The 21,336-nt window shown below is 39.7% G+C and overlaps 1 protein-coding gene across 1 annotated transcript; it reads left to right on the forward strand.

Moving 5' to 3' along the window:
• LOC145942908 (uncharacterized) lies at positions 1-20,922 on the forward strand. Its single transcript, XM_083050076.1, has 14 exons — positions 1-342; positions 5,327-8,082; positions 8,232-8,239; positions 8,369-9,481; positions 10,026-10,490; positions 10,552-10,720; positions 10,995-11,193; positions 11,486-11,980; positions 12,086-12,320; positions 12,446-12,614; positions 12,914-13,028; positions 13,346-13,664; positions 14,044-14,254; positions 14,637-20,922. Exons 2-14 carry the CDS (start codon positions 5,360-5,362, stop codon positions 14,788-14,790), a joined length of 6,375 nt encoding a protein of 2,124 aa, XP_082906202.1. The 5' UTR covers positions 1-342; positions 5,327-5,359; the 3' UTR covers positions 14,791-20,922.
• The last annotated feature ends 414 nt before the right edge of the window (positions 20,923-21,336 follow it).

The following is a 21,336-nucleotide window of genomic DNA, read 5'->3' on the forward strand; positions in this document are numbered from 1 at the left end:
CCTTCGCTTTCGGCAGGGCCTCTCTCGGATGCCCGCCGACGTCGCCGTTGTTGCTCGCCGCTCGTTTCCAGAAGGCATATAAGCTTCCCGCACGCGTGTCCTCGTGTCGCCGCCGCCGAAGACTTTGACAGTTCGCACTTTGACAGTTCGAGTTTCGCTTTCGCCGTCCTCGGCATCGTTCTTCTCTCTTTCTATCTCTTTCTTTCACCCTCTCTCACCCTCTCTCTCTCTCTCTCTCTCTCTCTCGAACCGAGTACGCCGGTTACGAGCCGGGGACCAAGCCGAGCGGGATGACGCGTAAAAAATGTGCGCCTTACCAACGTGGCTGATGAGGCTGAAATCGTGAGTACATTATTACGTGTCATACACTCGATACATATACATACACGTACACGCCAAGGGCACCCCCGTGCTTCGGCGACCGCCTAGGACGAGGGTGCCACCCCCGAGACGCTCTCGCTCCGGGAATTGATCCGCCGCTCCGGAATCCCGAAGAGAGCGGAGTTGAAGAGAAACGCTTTGTCGAGATTTTGTTCGGTATTTTTTTTTCTTTCCTCCGCAACAGGCGAGACAGAGGTGTCCGCTCGATTCTTCAAGTTGTCGTCAGTTTGACATCTGACGTAATACGTCATCCGGATTATTTCGCTGTACTAGATTGTGTTCCAGAATGGAAATTTTAGGAAAAAAACTGGAACACTAATCTTATGATCGTCTCTGTCTCTAGTAGTGTATTATAGTATTAGTTGCACGTTTAATTAGTTTCATTGAAAATCGATGGTTCGCGCATTTCTCTATTGTGCTGCAGCTTACGAGGTAATAGATGTCCTTGGTAGAAAATATAGAAACGATTTAATGTTATATTTCCAATTGATATTCCGCGCATGCCAGGACAAGCATCATCAGCGATCGTAAGTCGCACTTACGCCTGATTCCTGATCGCTATATCGCGATGCTTCAATTAATTTATCGTCGACTGCGCTAGCTTCGCCCTCTTATATATCAATTAGCTTATTAATTAGCTCGCGAAATTGCACATTTTTATCTCGCGACCGGTTATATACGATTGTGATCGGAATATCATATAGATCTCTTCTTTTTTAGTCCCTCAGCCTTTCCTCAAACATTTATCTTCTCAGGCGAAATGTCAAAGATTTGCCGTCTTGCGCGGAGAAGATCGAACGTTCGCGACGCAGATTTTCTCTCGGGAAAAATTCTGATGTCGGTTGGTTCGCTCGAACCTTTCGTTTTTTCTGGTAAAAGATAAAATTAGCACTCGCTGTCTCGTGTTCCAGTTCGAGGCGCTCGTTCGCCGTCCCTCGATGAGTGTAGCTGACAACTGCTGACAGAATACATACATAGGATGCGCTAATACTTGCCGGACAATACCTGATCGATCCCGGCTATAGGGAAAGGTCATCTATCGATGATGGTTTTCGTCTCGTTATCTTATCCCTTCGTAATTCAGTTGCATCGCATTGGGAGAAACGTTCCGTTTTAGTAGCCCTTTAGTAGCAGTTGACACACCAGCCGTTTATAAAGTATTGATTTTTATTGCCGCGTGTGTTGCGCATTATTTTATCCGTTCTCTCAAGTTTGTCGCTTCCTGGACGAAATTGTTTCTCGGAGAAGAGGTTGAATTTTTGCGCTTGAAAAATTCCTGTACCGAGAAGAAACAAGCGACCCTGAATTATCCAAAAGAAAAAAAAAACGAGAGACTGCGGATGTTACTATACGTCGGTTTTATATCTCGGTAGGATCGTAAATATCGTTTTACGTGCTGAAGTGAATTTTTGCGACCACATAAAGCGAACATATTCAAGTCGTTGCTTCTTTTCTTCTTTTCTCGATATGAAATAATTGTGTCTACAATTGAGAGACGAGATGTAATCGGGATAATAAGTCACTCTTGAATTTCTCTCTTGTACAGGAACTTCGAAACAGATTTTCAGTTGAATGTGGAAGTGACAGGTAAATGCATAGAACTACCGGGAAAATCCGCGAGGATTGACGTTTCAGCTGGCTAGCCTTTAGTTGAAACAGTTATATATGACAGACGCAATTGATTACTGAATGTGGATCTTATCGTTTGACCTAATTAAATAATAGGTAAGACGGACAGCTCTTTATCGAATTTCGTTCGATAGACTTTTGCATCAGGCTGCTCTCTATCAGACCTTTTTTTATTAAAAAATTTTCTCTCTTAAAAAAATATACATATACGTTTTATGTTTTACTTGATAATTTTTAAAGTATGTCAGCCACTGACTATTTCGTTATTCGACGCGCAATCGAAAATATAATAAAGTTGATAACGATGACACAATGAAATAAAACAAAAATAAATAAATAAAAATTCAATGAAAAAATAAATAATAAAAAGAAATTATTTTTATAGCGACATCGAGGCGTGATTACATTTCTAGCAAATTTTATATATATTTTTTTAATTCTTTCATGTGAAATAAAAATTTTCTAAATATAAAACTAACTTTTCCATTTGCTCCTCCATTAAACTTTGTCGGAATAATTTTTTACAGACACGTTATATCTCTATAAATATTTTATAGAGATATATATAGGCAAGTTTTTAACCAGATAAACATGTTTATGTCAATATATATGTTTGTTTGATATACAACATAAATGAGTAGTGAAATTAATATAATAACAATAATTGATATGATGATAAATGTGATAATTAGAAATGTTAATCGAATTTAAGCTTCTTTCTGCGAATGATAATTGCTACATTAATTGCATTCCGATCGAGTTGAGTGAGCAGCTTCCATTATCGAAGATATTATATTGTTCCTATTTTTCCGAAATATCTTTTGCGTGAAACATCTCTATAGTATCGATCCATGGAACGGTATCAGGAACGATCAGATATTATCGAGAGATAAGAGATTCTGCAGACTGTCTTTGGATTTTTAATTAACTGAGATGAGTTTAAGTATATCAATTATTTATGAGATGCATAATTTATTTCCGTTAGACTGCGAAGGGAAAAGCGATGGAGCGCTAATACAAGTCGCAGTCGATCTTAATCGTTCGGGTCTAGAACGTGTACAGAATCAGTTTGATCTAAGGTGCTTGAACAATACTTGAAGAGAAACTCTTCGCGACGATTTCTCATTACTAAGTATTCACTTTTCCTCTAAGATTATTTGCCGCTATAATAGCTGTACTTGATACGATGACATTGTACATCTTGTGAACTTACATTAGAACTTTGATTGAAAATTTTCTGTAATATTTTTTTTCGTTTTCTTTTATCTTCTTTTATATTTGCAATTTTAATATTATATATATATTTTTTTTAAATATATTATTTTTCATATATTATTTTAATATATAATTTTTTAATATTAATTTCTTACTGTGCTTTGATGTTACTTCAAAGCTCAAACTGTAGTGTAGTGAGATGATATTAGCAACGTAATTTATATAATTTTCTGCATCGAATATTTGTTAACAGTGTGAAAGTAATTTCTTTCGGTCGCAAAAATGCTGTCTCGTTCCTTCTTCTTTCACGTATCGATTATAGTTTCATGACACATACACACGCTCATTCTCATATACATGTGTGTATCGCAAATGGAATAGTGGAGAGTGCTACTTCGTAGCAGCAGTTGCTCGGCGAACCGTGACGGTAATATAAGGGATGCAGGAGGGAGGGAAAGGGCAAGGGTGTGATATAGAAGGGTGTCGTTACCACTGCACGGAATGACGCACAGCACGTGGATTAACGCCGTACAAAAGACAGAATGTCACATTTCAAAATTTATGATCCAGGTCCTCTTTATCTCGTCTCTTCCATCTTCTTTAATAAATGCGAATCTCCCTTTTATCAAGAGACTAACACTTTAGTTTACTCTCGCTTCTTTAGAAGCTCGTTGCAGGAATGTTGATCACTTTCATACACACATACACATATTATTTTATTGATGACGACTAATATTTTCGCTTGTATATGTATATATCACACGTGCCAATATATTAATTGAATTCTGTCGACACAAAGTTTGATGCGCGAGTCGAATTAAAATGCAAATACGCACATGTACGATAAGCTTGTTATTAGTATTAGCGTGCGTAACTTGTGTTTCTTTGCAATCCATCGCACGACACCCTCGATATGTTTGACTTAGCATAGGATAATAACGAGAGACGCAAAAGGATCAGGAAAACATCTGTAAATTGTTATACAGCTTTCGCTTGTTAGCTCGACAAAATAGAATTGTTTGCCAATTATTCGTGATTAATTCTCGAGAAAATATTCATTAAAGTTACTAAACTATTAATTCGATAATTCGTACACAAGAAATTCCTTTCGCGCATTTTTGCATTAGTTGAAACAATTCCTTTCTTCCCTTAAAAATGCATCGTACTGTTAATACTATTGGAAGTATACTTAACTAACGCTAAAATATGAAGTATCTCGGAAGTATCTCGGTGGAATTCCTGTTAAAATGTAACTAATCTTTCGATTTTCTATTTAAAGCTTTAATCGATTTCGAGTTTGACAGGTTGTTTACGAGGAAGTTGGACGTCGAGCCATCGAGCATTTTTAAGAAATGCGTTCTGAAAGTTATTTCGCTCGTCTCTCGAATAACTTAAGGAACGAAGGAAAAACACGTTCGGTTACTGCACTGCAATCGATCGGCCTCTTTTGGCAATAATCCCGTACACACACATGTACATAAGTACATAGTCGCTATTCCGGGACACAGATTTCTATCCGATGATAAATTGATTCGGTGATTTGACATCACGGTTTTTGAGGCGACTAAAAATTACGTGCAAAGACATCTCTCGAGGCAAGATCTTGATTATCTGTCACATCCAAATACAGATATTTAAAATTTTTTATTCTTGCGTCATATATTTATTTCGCAACTACGATTACACAGGTAATTAATATTGAGTTTCAAGAAATCAAATACTTTGTACATTAATACATACATTTTTTTCTATAAATTCAGGTACAAAAAGGGCTAATCATTTTTTAATTTCCTTTATACTTATTTTGAATATTTCAATCTTTCCATTTTTGGCATATTAATTAGTAAAAAACCGTATATAAATTCCGTCCTACATCTCTGATAATTTCTTCCAACGAGCAAAGACGAAATGGAGTACAAATCTTTTTAAAAATATAGAAGAGTTCAAAAATAATTTTGTTGCACCTAATGTCACCTGATTTTTATTATTTTTCTATCTTCATTCTATCATAGTTTTTTCGATCATCGTGATAGGAAATATTATTTGAACAGAAATAGATTGCGCTACATTTTGCTCAGATAACCCAGGTTTCTGTTTGCAGGAGCCTCTCGCACACCACGGTAGGTCTTAGAGAATGCACAAGCTAGCCAAGGGCCTGAAGAAGAAGAAAAAGCCGAAGAAGGGCAAGAAGCGAGCGGAGGAGGAATTCGATCCGGAGGAGCTCGAGCGTTATCGGCGCGAGCGGGCGGAGGCCCAACAGAAAGCCGAGGAGACCGGCGAGTCGACTGGCGGCAACGTCGCCGGGTCCGACGAGTGGAAGAAGTTTCAGGCTCTGACTGCCGGCGTCGACTCGGTTCTGCGAAAGACCCAGGATGACCTCGATCGGATAAAGTCCACCTCGTTCTTCCAGCGTAAGGCGCCGTTGGAAGAGAAGAAGCCGCCGGAGGAGGCGAACCAGGGCGAGAACTACAAGTCCAAGAAGTGGGTGGGCTTCGACGCGGAGGGTAACCCGATCGAAGCTGCGCCGCCGGAGATCGACGGTCAGGGCAAGAAGAAGGAAAACAAGCCGCTGGTCAACGAGGACGGTTTTGTCGACGTGCCGGAGGACGAGGATGAGCAGGAGGACTCCGCCGACGAGGACATCTTCGACACCACTTACGTCGACGTTCTTCAGAATATCGATGTTCAATTAGCTTACATACCGGATAGCCCGACCGAGGAGGAGGCTGGCGACGATCCGTTCGACACCACCAGCGCCGACAAGGTACTCAAGACAGTCGACAAGAAGGGCAATAAGTTAGTCAGCCTAGGCAATGCCGTCGAGGTACTATCGGGAAGGATCGATCACGTGAGCACCTGCAAACTCACCAAGGGAAGGCGACCGAGACTCCAGCAGGATCTACTGTTGGACGATTTCGAAGAGGCGGAACAGCCTCCGGAAGCTGTCGTAGCGGAGCCGGTGGAGGTAGAGAAGTCTCTGCTGGACGACGATAGCGATTTTCCTGACATTCCTGTCGATTTGACAAAGTTACCGCCTGTATTACCGAGACCGGTCACCCCCGTCACTTCTCTTCAGGAAGATACAACATCGACGGCTGCGGAGAAAACTTTCAACGGTCCGTTGGATATCTCCGAGTTCGAGATATTGAAAGAGAAGACTGTCTTGGAGGAGATTCCTGACTTGGACGACGCTGAATTCGATTTGAGCGCTGCGCCCGATGAACCAGCTCACCTTGAAGAGGCCGAAGATCCGTTCGCCGAGAAGGAACCTGAAACTGTCGACTTTCAGACAGAGATAATCGAGGCCAGCTTTGAAGCGGCCACCTTCGTCAACGAGGCCGATCCGTTCGACACCGCATTCGCGGATAATATTTTGCCGGGTAAAACCGAATTAAAGTTTATCGAGAAAGAGCTCGAGGAACTGCCCGTCTCAGAAGTATTCATATCTCTGACTGATCCAGCTGGCTTCAATAGAGATTATGAAACTGGCTTGCTGAAATTGAACGACGAGCAGGACGACGACATTCATCATGACAATCTACAGTCAGTTAAAAAGGATCTGCTAGGCGGCTCGACGACCGATCTTAGCCAATTGGCGGATGAACCGATCGCACCAGTCGAAGAGATCACGTACGTCGATCCGTTCGATACATCTGCAGTAAAGGAGCTTCCACCTGGCAAAACAGAGCTCAAGGTATTGGAGAAGGAATTGCTCGGTGAACAATCCGGCAGCTACGTCGAGAACGATAACAACGACGACGACGATTTCGATCCCAGGAAGGATGAGACGCCGGTGCAGCAACCGTCAGTGAAACAACCATCACCTGTAAGACCACCTGCGCCGGTTAAGCCCGTGTTTGAAGTTAACTTTGACGAAGAGGATACCAAGGTCGAAGCGGCACCGACGAATCTCGGGAGGAAAACTTCACGACCGGAGGTTCTCGAGCTAGCTCCGACCAAAGCCGTCGCATTTGAGCTGCCAACGCCGTCGAAGAGACCGGATCTTCTCGCGACCACCGAAGAGGAGAAGACTCTACCTTCCAAGCCGTTGACGCCATACTACTCGCAAAAGTCCATAGAAAAATCGTTGCCGTTGGAGGACGAGGAAGTGGATGTCGATCCGTTCGACACCAGTTTCGTCAACAGTGTCGCGCCAGGCAAGACAGAACTCAAGCTCATCGAATCGGAGCTGCTGAGGCAGGAACCCAGATTGCCTCACAGCTTGAGCGATCACGATTTCGATCCGAGATCCGCCGCGGAACCGATCAGGAGGCAGAGTGATTTTACCGCCACTTCGGTTGCTCCGAGCAGTCTAAAACTCGCGCAGCTGCAATCGTCGCTGATACAGAAGATCGAAGAGGAGGTGATCGCGAAGCAGGAACCACAGAGACAAGAGAGCTTGCTGGATGCTGAAGTCGAGGTCGATGCGAAATCTCTGACGCCCAGGATCGAGAGCAAGCCTATCGAAGAAGAAGAGATCTTGTATTCTGATCCTTTCGACACCTCCATCGCGACTAATATCCTTCCTGGTAAAGCAGAGCTCAAGATATTGGAGAGCGAGTTAGAGCAGATTCCTCAGCAACCACCGCCGCGTTCCATCCAACTACCTGCAGTGGTGCCAACCATCCCGGTATCGATAGTTCCGGAAATTGACGACTTCGATCCAAGGGCGGACGAGGTAAAGGAGTCCAAGGACTTTTTGTCCTCGGACGGGCAGGATCCCGGCGACAAAGTGTTGACGCCGCTTCAGAACAAGGACTTCAGTTTGGACGACGACGTGGATCCTTTCGATACAAGTTTCGCGACCATCGAGCCTGGGCGAACTGAATTGAAGCTGCTCGAGTCAGAATTGATGAAGTAATACAGCTTATTCGGTACCTTTAAAAAGAATCTTTCAATGATCTGGTTGTCGTATTGTTCAACATAAGTGTACACATTGTGAATCTCTCTTGCTTCAAGAAGGACTAATTAAATCTGTAAACTCTATTCGTTGCATGAATCACCAGTAATCTCTGTGTATTAAAATCGAATCGAAGATTTCCGAGCAACACTCGCGAATGACTGATTTAAAACCGGTCCATTCTATATTTTGACAGACGTATAATTCCGACCGTATAGTTAATTCCAATTGAAGTTTCTTAAGCCGACTCGTCGAGTTCGATCATCATGGAGTCCAAGGGCGGTAATCCATTCCTGATGGACGACTACGCCGCCCAGCCGGCGAGCGGTCTGCCTCCGCAGACTTCCAACCCCTTCCTTCAGGATTTCGCTGACACGTCGAGTTCCGGCGGTGGCGAGAATCCTTTCCTGAATTTCGCCAGCGATCAGACGTACGAGCCGCCGGCGGTGTCCATCGACTCCACTAATCCTTTCGCCTCCTTCGGCATCGAAAGTAATGTCCCGGACGCCGGATTCGGGGCGATCACCGATACGCCAGCAACCAACATCTTCACTAGCCAGTCATCCAACATCTTCGCCACGTCCGATAACGCGGATGTGGATCTATTCGACACGATAACGACGACGACGCCGCCGACGACGACGACGACGTCGACGATAGAAGAGAAACAACCGACCCCGATTGCGAGTCCACCTCAGCAACCGGCGGTGACGCCTCCATCGAGGAACGGGAAGCCGCCACCTTCGAGACCACCGCCTCCCAGACCGCAGCCGCCGCCACCGCCTGTCAAGAATACGAAGGATCTGATCCTGTCGGTCACGGGTGCCATGGACGCCACCTCGAATCATCTTCTAGATCGCTTGCAGATGACGAGAACGCCCAGCCCGACGCTGATGCACTCCCCGTCGCCTACCCCGGAGCACAGCTTCGCCGATCTCCTGGACGTCGATAGCAACGTGCCGGATCTCATTCCGGACGACAACAAGATCGTGGAGCCGCCGGCCAATCGCGACATCATGGACCTCTTCGACGCGCCGAACGCGGATGTCACCGCGTCCACCATCTTCTCCACTTCCATGACCACCTCGGGTACCACCAGTCTCGTCATCGGGATACCCGCCAAACAGGACAATCCCTTCGCGAGTATGACCGAGGAGACGGCGCCTCCGGTGGTCTCGCAAGCACAGCCTGCCTTCGGAATGGAATATCCGGAGGACACCGTCAGTAACGAGAAACGACCTTCGATAACCACCGCCAGTCCTTTCGCGGACATCGAAACGGAAGTGGAAAATTCCGCCACTGTTCTGGACTTTGAGGAACCCGCCGTATCGGCAGCGGCTGCTGAGCTCTTCCAAGGTTGGTTAGAAGAAAATAATAATTATAAAATAATAAAAATTAACAATAATTTAATAATAATTAATATGTTATTTTATATAATATTAGCTAATATTATATAATATTGAATCATCTCTACACTGTTATTTTTATATATAGAGTGGTTCTCGTTTCGATCATTTTACTTATTTTGATCATTTGATTTTAATTATTATAATACGTTTTGTTTTTTACATTTTTATCGTTTTGTTATATTGAACAAAATAATTAACAAACGATTAAAATGATTAAAATAATTAAAAAATTGTATTACTTCGATCTTTGATTGTTTTATAATTATCAAAATAATTAAAATGATCTAAACGATCAAAATGATTAAACAAATTAAAATGATTAAAATCAATACAATTATATATAAATAATACAAATGATCATTTAATTATTTTGATTATATTGATTATTTGATCAAACAGCAATTAGTATTATCGTGCCTTAAAAGACTCAGCAACCGGGGGACCACCTATATATAAATTGATTTATAACTTATTTGTACTTTTCTTTTAAGGGGGAGAGCCTGCTTTCGTCAGTGCTGACGTCAATTTCTTCTCCATGACCGACACTATCACAACAATGCCGTTCGGCGTACCGGAAGTCACTTCCACACCTTTCGCGACCGCGGCGATCACTCAACCCTTATTCGCGACGGCGGAGATCGCTCAGCCACCTGCCCAAGACGCCTTCGCCTCGGATCTGCTGGGTGATTTCGGTGAACCGACCAAGGAGATCGTCGACGGAGGTTTGATCTCCACGAGTCCGATCCCCGGAACGGAGTTCCCCGGCAACGAGGCTTACCGGCCCGAAGAGCAGCTGGACAACTTCGCCGCTACGACTAAGGCGATCGAGGAGACCGGCGATTCGTTCGACGCCTTTGCGTCCAAGTTTGATAAGGCCGCCGAACCGGAAACCAACGAGAAAGATCCCTTCCTGGACGCCTTCGGTGGACCGACCGCCATGGACACCTCTAGCGATGGTAGGTAGATTACATAGAATAAGTTGTACCTAATTATTTATCGCGATTTTATTTTTCTCAGTTTGGGGAGACTCGTCAGTGACTGGCTCGGAAACGGCAGTCACCGGTTTCGGCGAATCCGATGGTTTCGATTCCTTCCTGAGCATGACAGCTCCGCCACCGGACGCGAAAGTGAAAAGATCCGAGTCTGCGGAGTCGGACGAGGGACCGGACTTCAGTGTATTCATCAAGTGAGTGAAAGAAAAAAAAGCGTAATTATTCACTCGTTAAATCGGAGATAAAAAGATTTCGAGTCTATAATAATCACAGCTTCAATGACGTTCAATGACGTTCAATGATGTTCAATGACGTTCGACCTTGCGGAAAAATTAAAAAAATTTTCTTACAGTATTTCCTCTGAATTATATATCGCACAGATTAGATAATGAAATATATAACGCTCCTATTTCTCTCTCTAATATAATATATATTATATCTAACATCGATCCTTGATTCGATTCGAAGACCGAAGGAGGGAGATCAGCTGACAATGACAGAAGGCGGACCTGTACCTACGTTAGCACCGCCGCCTAAGAGTCCGCAGGTGGTCGCGTACGCGGATTCCTCGCCGCGTTTCAATCCGTTCGATAAATCCGGAATTGCGCAGGATGCCGTGGTATCCGAAACCGCTCAGACAGCCGAGATGGCCAGGACAGATTCCCAGGTATTCACGCACAAATACCACGTCGCATTCCAAATTAATTCTCTCTATCATGACATTTTTATACAATATACTCTTGTTTTTTTTTAGACAAACATTACTTAAAAAAATATATAAAAAAGATCGAAGAATTATACATTAATTTAAAATGCAAAGAAATATTATTAATATATAAATTATAAATTATATTGCACATATAAAAAATATATATAGATATTTAAATTTATATATATTTAATATTAATATACAATATATATTTTCTTTTATAATTAAAATTTAAATGAAATTTTTTTAGGAAACCCCACCTACTCCCCTATTCGACGAGGACGTTAGCCAACCTCTGGAGGACTTCCCAAGGGTACCTTACACCGGCGACGGTTGGGAGATGCAGCTGCGACAGCCGAACAAGAAGAAAATCACGGGGCAACGATTCTGGAAGAAGATCTTCGTGAAACTCGTCTATCAGGCCGACAGCCCGATCCTCCAGCTGTTCAACAACAAGGATGACAAAGATCCGTTTCAAGAATTACCTCTGCTCGCCTGTTATTCGGTTTCGGACATCGGCGCCCAGCAATTCGATCATTACGGGAAGATCTTTACGGTGAAGCTGCAGTACATCTTCTACAAGGAGAGACCCGGCGTGAGACCCGGCCAGGTGACGAAAGCGGAAAGGCTCACGAACAAGCTCAGCCAGTTCGCGGCATACGCTATACAGGGGGATTATCAAGGCGTTAAAGAGTTCGGCAGCGATCTGAAGAAGCTCGGTCTTCCCGTGGAACACGCACCTCAGGTGAATGATTTTATTTTTGAATATAAAGATATATGAAAATATATGATGCCGTCGTAAAATTAATTTAATGATATTAGAATCACGAAAGCATCCTCAATTTCGCAGATCTCGCAGCTATTCAAACTCGGTTCCCAATGTTACGAGGACATGAAACAATTCTCCTGCGCCATCGATGAGGCTCTCTTCAGGTTGTCGGCGCATCGCGACCGTGCGTTAAATTACAAAATGGAGGAGGTCCAGGTAACAGTCGTGGACGAGCTGTACGTCGAGCAGAGTGCGGAGGGTCACGTGGACAAACAGATCGCACGCGTTCGTCTCTTCTTCCTGGGATTCCTCTCCGGTAGGTTTTCCTCAGGAAATAGACGAAGATATACGACGATATTTTTTTCTCGCACAAATTACGTTATAACGATTTCTCTTCTCAGTCGGAACTATAATCTGACACAAGTTCGATCCCTTTTCAAGGTATGCCCGACATAGAATTAGGAATAAATGATATGTGGCGACAGGGTAAAGAAGTCGTCGGCAGACACGACATTATTCCGGTCGTGACGGAGGAATGGATTCGGCTGGAGAACGTCGAGTTCCATTCCTGCGTCCAGCAGGACGAGTACGAAAAGTCGCGGATAATCAAGTACGTATCGCAAATTTTTATGACGATAAAATCGAGAGATAAATGCGGCTTTGCTAATAATTTTAATTTCATTCCTTTTACTCTTGAAATTGCGATAATTAATCCATACGCGATAAGCATATATCGATATCGTGATGGAATTCAATTTTCGTATCTGGATGTGCTGTGGATGAGATTATATTCCTTGCTTTAAAAAATTAATACGATTTTATTCTCGCCTTTCTAATCCGCAAAACATGCATGCAAAGTTATACGTAAATTCAACTTATAATTAAACACTTGCACTAACACGTCCTAAGGTTCAAGCCGCCTGATGCATGTTACATTGAATTGATGCGGTTCCGTGTAAGACCGCCTAAAAACAGAGAGCTGCCACTTCAGCTTAAAGCTGTTATGTGCGTTACTGGGAACAAGGTAAGCTTTTTTTCTCATAATAATTTTTCTACAAACTTTTCAAACCTTTTCATTCTCTCGATATTTATTATTATTTATAAATGAAAACTAAAAGAAACTTGTAGTTCTTATTTTGCTTTCAGCAAATACGTCTTTGTATCTCTCTTATATCATTTTGCTGTGATATATATTTTCTTTTTATTTTCTTATAAAAATATATCATTGATACAAGTTTGATAAAAGTTTTAGCCAAAGTTTCTTCTTTCTCAACCCTCAACCCCAGTTTCTGCGGTCAACTTTTGCGCAGACACGTCTGACCTCTTTCTACGTGTTATTAGGTGGAGTTGAGGGCGGATATTCTCGTGCCAGGTTTCACATCCAGGAAACTGGGCCAGATACCATGCGAAGATGTGATGGTTCGCTTCCCTATACCCGAATGCTGGATTTATCTCTTCAGGGTGGAGAAGCATTTCAGATACGGTTCGGTGAAATCGGCGCACAGGAGAACCGGAAAGATCAAGGGTATCGAGAGATTTTTGGGCGCCGTCGATACGTTAGAACCGCAATTGATGGAGGTCACTTCCGGTCAGGCGAAATACGAACATCAGCATCGCGCTATCGTATGGAGGATGCCTAGGTTGCCTAAGGAGGGACAAGGTATTGCTTGCCTGCATTTTCTTTTTATTTAGAAATGTTAAATTTTATCGATCCTCATATCTTTGTAATTATTTTAATTAATCTTTGTAAAAAGTTTCCACGTTTTATTTGTATCTAATTTCTATGTCGTAAAAGGATAAAACTTAATTCTTTTATAGGAATCTAAATAATACATCTCAATAATATATTTGATCAAAATATAAAATATAAAAAAAATATATAATATAAAAAATATACTTAAAAAATATTAAAAAAAAAAAAAAAATAATGCGACGCGAACAAAAATATGAGACAAAGCTGCAGAGTTTGAATGTACCGCTTGTTCGAGCATCACGCAATCAGTTTTGTTGGCTCTCCTCCAATTTCGTTTTATTTCCAGGCGCGTACACGACGCATCAGCTGGTTTGCCGTATGGCTCTCACATCCTACGATCAGATCCCCGAAAATCTCTCGGAGTACTGTTACGTGGAGTTCACGATGCCGGCGACCCAGGTCTCTCATACCACCGCGAGAAGCGTCAGTCTCCAAAACAGCGACAGCGACGCGCCTCCGGAGAAGTATGTCCGAAATTTGTCGCGTCACGAGTACAGGTAAGGTCCAGAAAGATTTTATTTCGAAACGTTGAAAACTAGATCGCAGCTAGTATTTTCTAAATATTCATCATTACGTTGAAACGCTCGGATATTAATCTGCGTCGCTCAAATCCTAATCGTTCATTATTGATTTAACAGAACGGACGATAAATATGTTTTTATTCGGCATAGCCTTGCATCGAGTTGCATAATAATTTCGTGATTGAAACAAAAATATACAATTCCAGATATCCAGATATAATATATAATGAATCTGTATAAGGCCCACGCCTATATATTTCTTCAGGGTTTCTTAACTTTCTTTTACCGCTGATCTCAGAACTTTCCGAATAATGCCGTTGATTAAACTGAATTTTTATCATCATCAAACGTTGCCTAGGGTGGGGATCGAGCATACGCAGGGCGAAGGGCCGAGTGCGTACGTTTCGGCGACGATCGCGAAGAAGACGATTCCGGAAAGCACGCCGGAAGCTCCCAGCGAGGTGGCTTCTAACGCGGCAGCTGATTCCGATTCCGACTCCTCGGATGAGTAACGCGGATAATCTTCTCGGTCGCTAGATCGAACGTCCGTGTTGTAATAATTAATACATACTGAGACGAGAGAGAAAGAGGGAGAGGGAGAACTAAAGAGAGCGTTACGTAACTCGAGATTGATGAAGAGAGTCTCACACATGGCCGAGTCTAGTAGTCGTTTATAAGACGTGAATATAAATACCGTATCGTGTATTAATCTGTATACAGAGAGAGGATGTGCGTGCGAACGCGGCGATGTTTTGTAAATCGCCGGCAAGTTGCGGATAATCTCGTTCTGTTAAGTTAACCTTCAACATTATGGGCGAATAAAATGAAACCAGGTCAGAGACCTGAGATTATAGTCGATTTACCGGGAAGTAAAAGTGTGGAGCGCAAAAACGCACCAATTAAAATAGATCATGAGAATAAATCGTCCGAGATTTTTCTCCCCCCCAAAAAACAAAAAGAAATATTCTCGATTTTCGGACATTTTCGGAAAATCTTTATTTGATTTTCTCAGGATGCTTCCATCACAATTCGATTTGCAAATCGTCGTTTGTTGAAAAATAATCTCGCAAGCGAAGGCGATTCCCGATACATTTCGTCCGTATTCGCGCGCGAATAATTAAATTAGTGGTTATATAATGAGGAATAAAGTAAAAGGAGAAGATAATTTGTGAAAAAAAATGGAAGAGGACAATACCGCTTTTTCGTTCCGTCGTAGCTTATTAAGTCGTACAACACTCGCGGTGAAAAGCTTTGTGTTCATGATGAAATACGTTCATGATGACGTTTCAGCAACACTCTCGCAAGACGCGATCGTGGCTATGAAAATTTATTATCGATGAAAATAGTCGCGTACTTTTTTCAAAACGATCGGATCGTATAAATACGTGTTATATTTTCCGTCCAAAAATTTGCATCAAAATTATTTCGACCTCTGGCGTTTAAATCTTTTCATCTTTTATACAAGAAAATCTCCACGAGATTATTAAATTAGATTACAAATTGATGATAAAACAAAATTGATTTCAATATTTATTTTAAAATATGTATTTTAATTTTATATATATATATATATATATTATAATTATTTAAAATATATATTACTTATATATATTTTAAAATATGAATATTACTTCAACGTCAATAAATTTAAAGAAAGATAACGTTATCGAATTTCTCTATAAATTACTCGAAGAAAATATTATCCGCTATATGAAGAGAAAGATAAATGGACACACATACACACATATATACATTGCATTATTAAATTACGTTGTCGTGATCAGAGAGCAATAATCTGTTAGATGCCGTTATGGTTTTATAGACGCAAGCATATCCCATTGTTTTTTGAGCTTATAGAGGATCTACGCGTACCGTTATCTAGTCGCTAGTAGGCATTAAGTAGATAAATCAATTTATTTCGTGTGCGTTATATAGGATATTCTGTAATATATAAATATACATATATATAGAGCGTGCGGGCAACAATAATATGAAGTGTATCGACAGTTTTACAATGCTGGAATGTCCATCGTGTGTGCGTAAAATATACTACAATAGCTCAACGAGAATGCGATAAATTCGTAAGACTGCGAGAATATGTTTAGTCTTTAATGATATTCGTTATTTAAGCGATAAGCGTTAATAATAATCTCTAATAAGCGCTTGTAGTGTTAGTTATAAAGTACAATCTCTAGAAGTGATGTAAGTTTCCGTTTTCGTTATCGTTTTACTTTCGTCTTTTTTCCAGTCGGTACGCAAAAGTGCCGACTTGTGGCAGAAAAGCAGCATCACCAAATATTAGGATTAAGGTTTATTGTACCAGTGGCATAATTATACGCGAGATTTCAAGCGAGAGTACATGTGTATATGTGTATAGAAAGAGAGAGATCTCCGTTAATTATTGGTAAGGTAAAATATACTCTCGTCGCGCGTTTAGTAGACATTAAGATATATATTAATATATTGAAACAAATTAGAGGCGTAAGTTTCAGTTATGTTTTGAATTTTTCGTTGACACGTTTCTCAACCTGCAAGAAAGGTCAGAAGAGTTGATTCTAGTCCCTAGCTATTAAGAGAATCGTACGACACGGACGGAAAATACCGTCGATCGTACGTTAGTTTAATAAGGCACTAGATTAAGGCTCTAGATTATAAGAGTAACTTCCGCGGTGAGTGGTACCAATGTATATGGACGGCCAAAGCAAGTCGTAGTAATTAAATTAATTAACGCGTCTGTTAGTTGTTGATTGCTACTCTGATCCCCGACGACGTATATAAAGTTCGGACACTTGTTCACAAAATCGCGAACTATTTCGTGTAAATAAAAAAAATCGTCATTTTTAATAGAAATGAAAGAAATTATTTTCTTTTGCGTAACAAAAGAAATGCATAAATCCGTTAAAAACAACAAGAGGTATATTACAAAATCTTATTCAACTTTCATCCAATCAAATATCATTAATTGTATTTTAGGCGATTTTTCGGACACATCGTATAATTTCAAAATTTTCGAAAATGACATCTTTTTCGTATACAAAGACTTCTCGCTATCTTTGTTGAAGTATAAGAAAATGTAATATATGAAATGAAAATATAGAAATGTTTACGTGTAATAATTTATCACGGGGTGCCGAAAGTTTTGAGAGAGTACGCGCGAGAAATTCGACAAACCTAATAAATCTGTGTCTCGGATCCGACTGATGATCTTTTTGCTCTTTGAAACAGCGCAAAGCTTTTCAGAGCTACAGTGTACAAGGTTTATTTGAGTTTGGTGTCTTAAACGGATTTTGGGCGGGTTTCCCCTTCACAGGGACCTGCACCAAGACGTAACGTTTCCAGCTCGTGATCTCAAAGAAAAAAAAATACGCGTAATCGTACCGTCGTGCGATCTAGAAACGGCGTTCGTGTATCTAAGCAAAAAAAAAGCATATAAAATACAGTTAAACATTGCATGTATAGATTCTAGGAAAGGATAAGAGTAGAGTTAGCGAATAAAAGTGCGGCTCCGATGTGTTTTCAATGATTCTGGAAAAGAATGACTGGCAGAGAAAAAGAGATAGAGAGAGAGAGAGAGGAAATTGCGTGATGTGAATCGAATTTTAAACATTTAACGAAAGGCAGGTTGACACTTGCCACGTGTTTGTTGTATAATTCTGCCTACGTTTTTGCCTCTCTAATAGTTTTTCTATTCTATAAAGAGAAAGAAGATAAAACGCGTGAAAGAAAGGCAGAAACGGCATAAAGTTACGAAAAAAAAATGTTATATGAATCGTCTGTCTAAAGTATTAAACACTTTATAAACGACGCATTATTATAATGCAATCTGTTGAGATTTCATTTATAATGGTATTTTAATACAATCACGCGAGCTCATTGTATAACAGTATATGTGACATATAAATCGAGAGTTATAGTTTCGCGAAATATGTATGATGGTACTCTCTATACTTCTGTAAAAAATACAAAGCTTTTTTTGGTGTTAGCGTATATACAGTGGAATAAAAATGGAAGTAGACGCGCAAATTTAGCAAAACTCACACAACCCCCATTGCGATAAATAATATATAAATATGTCTTGTGCGAATGTTGATCGATCACATCTCGAGAGGAAAAGCATTATTTATCTCCGTATAATAAATCAAGTAGAAATCAAGTAGAGTGGACAATAGATCTAAACTCTGTTGATCTGATATATTTGGCATAAGAAATAAATATTGTAAAGGAAACAAGCCGTAGAATATATATAATATATATTATATAACCGTTGTCCTTATATCGTATTGGAAAAAAAAGAAAATGTTCTGTACAGGTGAAAAAAGTCTGTAAAGATAAAGTTTAGTCGCGCTTTTTTGTGAGAACGATATGTAAGATTTAAGAGTAGGAAATATGAAAGGTGGAATTTTTCTTTCTCGTGACAGGTGACAGATGTGTGTTTACGTAGTTGAGGAGAGTAACATGTGTTTTCTTTCGAGAACAGTGCTTCTTCTCGATCGCCCTTAAATGAGATCATCGAAATCTTTATTGCAATTTTCTTTTAACACGACGCGAACGAAATGTTGCTAAAAAAAGATTTATGTACATTCTTCTCTCTTCTATATATTTAAAATGTTAAGCGCCATTATATATCGATAGTGTCGAGTTTTCCCAAATTATTTTCAAAGATTTGTTTTCTCGATCGCAAGATTTTGCCAAAGATGTTGAATTCTATGTAAAATTCGAAATGTGTTCAAAGCTGATATAGGTTCTTAGATTATTAAGAGATACAGTAGGATCGAAAAATAAAAAAAAATATATACATATAATGTATATAATGTATGCACGTGTTATTAATTCAATATTAATGTTGCAGTTACTTATGAATATTAATGCACGTTAAAAATCGGCGGATGATAACATTTAAGGGTTAAACGATATCGCTATCAACGCAAACGAAAAACCGAGAAACGTATGTGTACCACTTTGTTCTATCGTGGCAAGTGAGTAATGTATACAGACATGATCGAATAAATAACTTACGTTACATATCGTAAACTAGAGCTTTTTATAGAACACAGCACGCGTTTCCTTCTAAGCTGCGCGAATAAATATGCAAGATCTGCACTCATCGGTCCACGCAAACTTTCGACCAATCTAATATGATATACTTTTAGATTTGTGCGTAAATGTGGCAAAAAGGTGTCCCTTTCTTTCGCAAATGTGCTCTCAAACAATTAAAGAACATATATCGCGACTACAAGATATATTATGCAATATGAAAGTATTAACCATTAACCAGAGTGTTTCCCCAATTCTTAATTAAGCGCAGAACTTGTTCGAAAATTATATTAAATTTATATAAAAAAAAATTTCTCACATTTTCCGCTTTTATATGAGATTAAAGAAAGACAGATCGCGGAAAGAAATAACACGAATAATAAGCAATGCGATTGTAAAATTAACGGTTCAAGAAAACGTGCACATAATTTAAGAAGTCACGGTTTTTTGAAAAAAAGAATTCAAAAAATAGCATTAGTACTTTTTAGTGCATAAAGCATCGTGTTTCCTGGGAAACATATACATATACTTTGCAAATGCAATATAATAATAAAAAAATGAATAATATATTGTCACGCGAAATCACATCGATTCATTTATTTGTTGCAAATTTCTGTTAATTATCGGAAGCGTGAAAATGTCAACATAATAATGTATATTAGAATCTGACCAGCATTCTATTGGTGAGCTAACAATTCTCTTCCTGTGTAAGATTTATGGCGTAATAATACATTGTCAGAAGCGCGATATATATTTAGTGTTGGTAATATAAAACGCTAATAGCTTCTCTCCAATACTTCCGCAAAAAAATTGTAATTCGGAAATGGATTTTCTGCGGCAATCAGTTACAACGACGATGTAAGAAAAAAATAAGAATGTTATGCAAATCATTATTATCACCGTAGCATCTTTTTACAAGAATTTTAATTGAATCGAAAAAAAATTACGTAAAATATATTCCTCATGTTTAAGGCACGCAAATACTCAGGAGAATATTTTAAGTACTTAAATGATTCAGATCTCTATTTTTCTAGAATAGAAATTTCAAAATTATAAGAGTTATCTTTTTAAACAAATACGATACATTTTATCGGAAAAGAGATCTGGACAAAGATCTGATAAAAAATAAGTTAAAGCAACAAACTTCGAAGAATTAACGAAAATTTTGGTATTATAAGATGATCTTCTATTAATATGATATTTGGAAAATGTACAAAAAATGGAATTTAAATTAAACATGCTTTTTTTCTGGAAAACTTTCGTCGATAGGATAACAGAATTGTTATAGCTATCATTATGATTCATACAGATCTCGCGTTTTGAATTAGCGAGCGGCTATAATTTTTGATGAGTTCGAGAAGTTGATTAGTTTCGTAACGCGTCCGTATAATATTTAAATCATGTAAGTTTCCCGTTCGCGTGAGTCCGCGAATTGACGTAAATTAACGACAAAGTGAATTGTATAACGTAGAGAGTGTAGACCATAGACTTTTCGTTCCAATTTCTCTCAATCTGTTATTCTCCTTCCTGATAATCGAAATAATACATAATATGATATTAGTAATAATTCCCCCCTGCAAGAACAAATAAAGAAACACCGAACGCCTGGAGTACCTCTGACTTCTAATTAACTCATATAAATATATGTATTTGTATGTGTGTATAAAATAATGTGCCTAATGTACTTTATAGGTGTACCTTATTATTTTAATTGTGTAACCTAATATACTAATGATTACACGTGAGTACCAAAATGAACAGCAGAGACATTTCAAGGATTCTCTTCGACGTGTATAATAATTTATAAATGTGAGCAAGAGAGAAAGAGAGAGAGTGTGTGATAGACATTTTTGAAAGCAAAGAACGAAGTAAGTGTAATACATTGTTAATTAATGGTACATAAAGAAAATTCTATGTATCGACAAATAATATAATAATACTATTTAAGAGACGAAAATTAACGACGTATAAAGTTGTGTATTTTCCCAGCAACAGTAATTTTACAATCGTGTTGCATCTCTTTT

Source organism: Prenolepis imparis, unplaced genomic scaffold (genome assembly GCF_030444845.1).
Source record: "Prenolepis imparis isolate NDT839.2.m4 unplaced genomic scaffold, iyPreImpa1.0 SCAF_11, whole genome shotgun sequence".
Lineage (NCBI taxonomy): Eukaryota > Metazoa > Arthropoda > Insecta > Hymenoptera > Formicidae > Prenolepis > Prenolepis imparis.

Bases quoted from the DNA above. Each gene is read 5' to 3' on its own strand.
- LOC145942908 (XM_083050076.1), top strand. From the start codon at position 5,360: ATGCACAAGCTAGCCAAGGGCCTGAAGAAGAAGAAAAAGCCGAAGAAG. The intron at 9,482-10,025 runs GTTGGTTAGAAG...TTTTCTTTTAAG, and splicing joins GGCTGCTGAGCTCTTCCAAG to GGGGAGAGCCTGCTTTCGTC. The intron at 12,321-12,445 runs GTAGGTTTTCCT...TCCCTTTTCAAG, and splicing joins CTTCCTGGGATTCCTCTCCG to GTATGCCCGACATAGAATTA.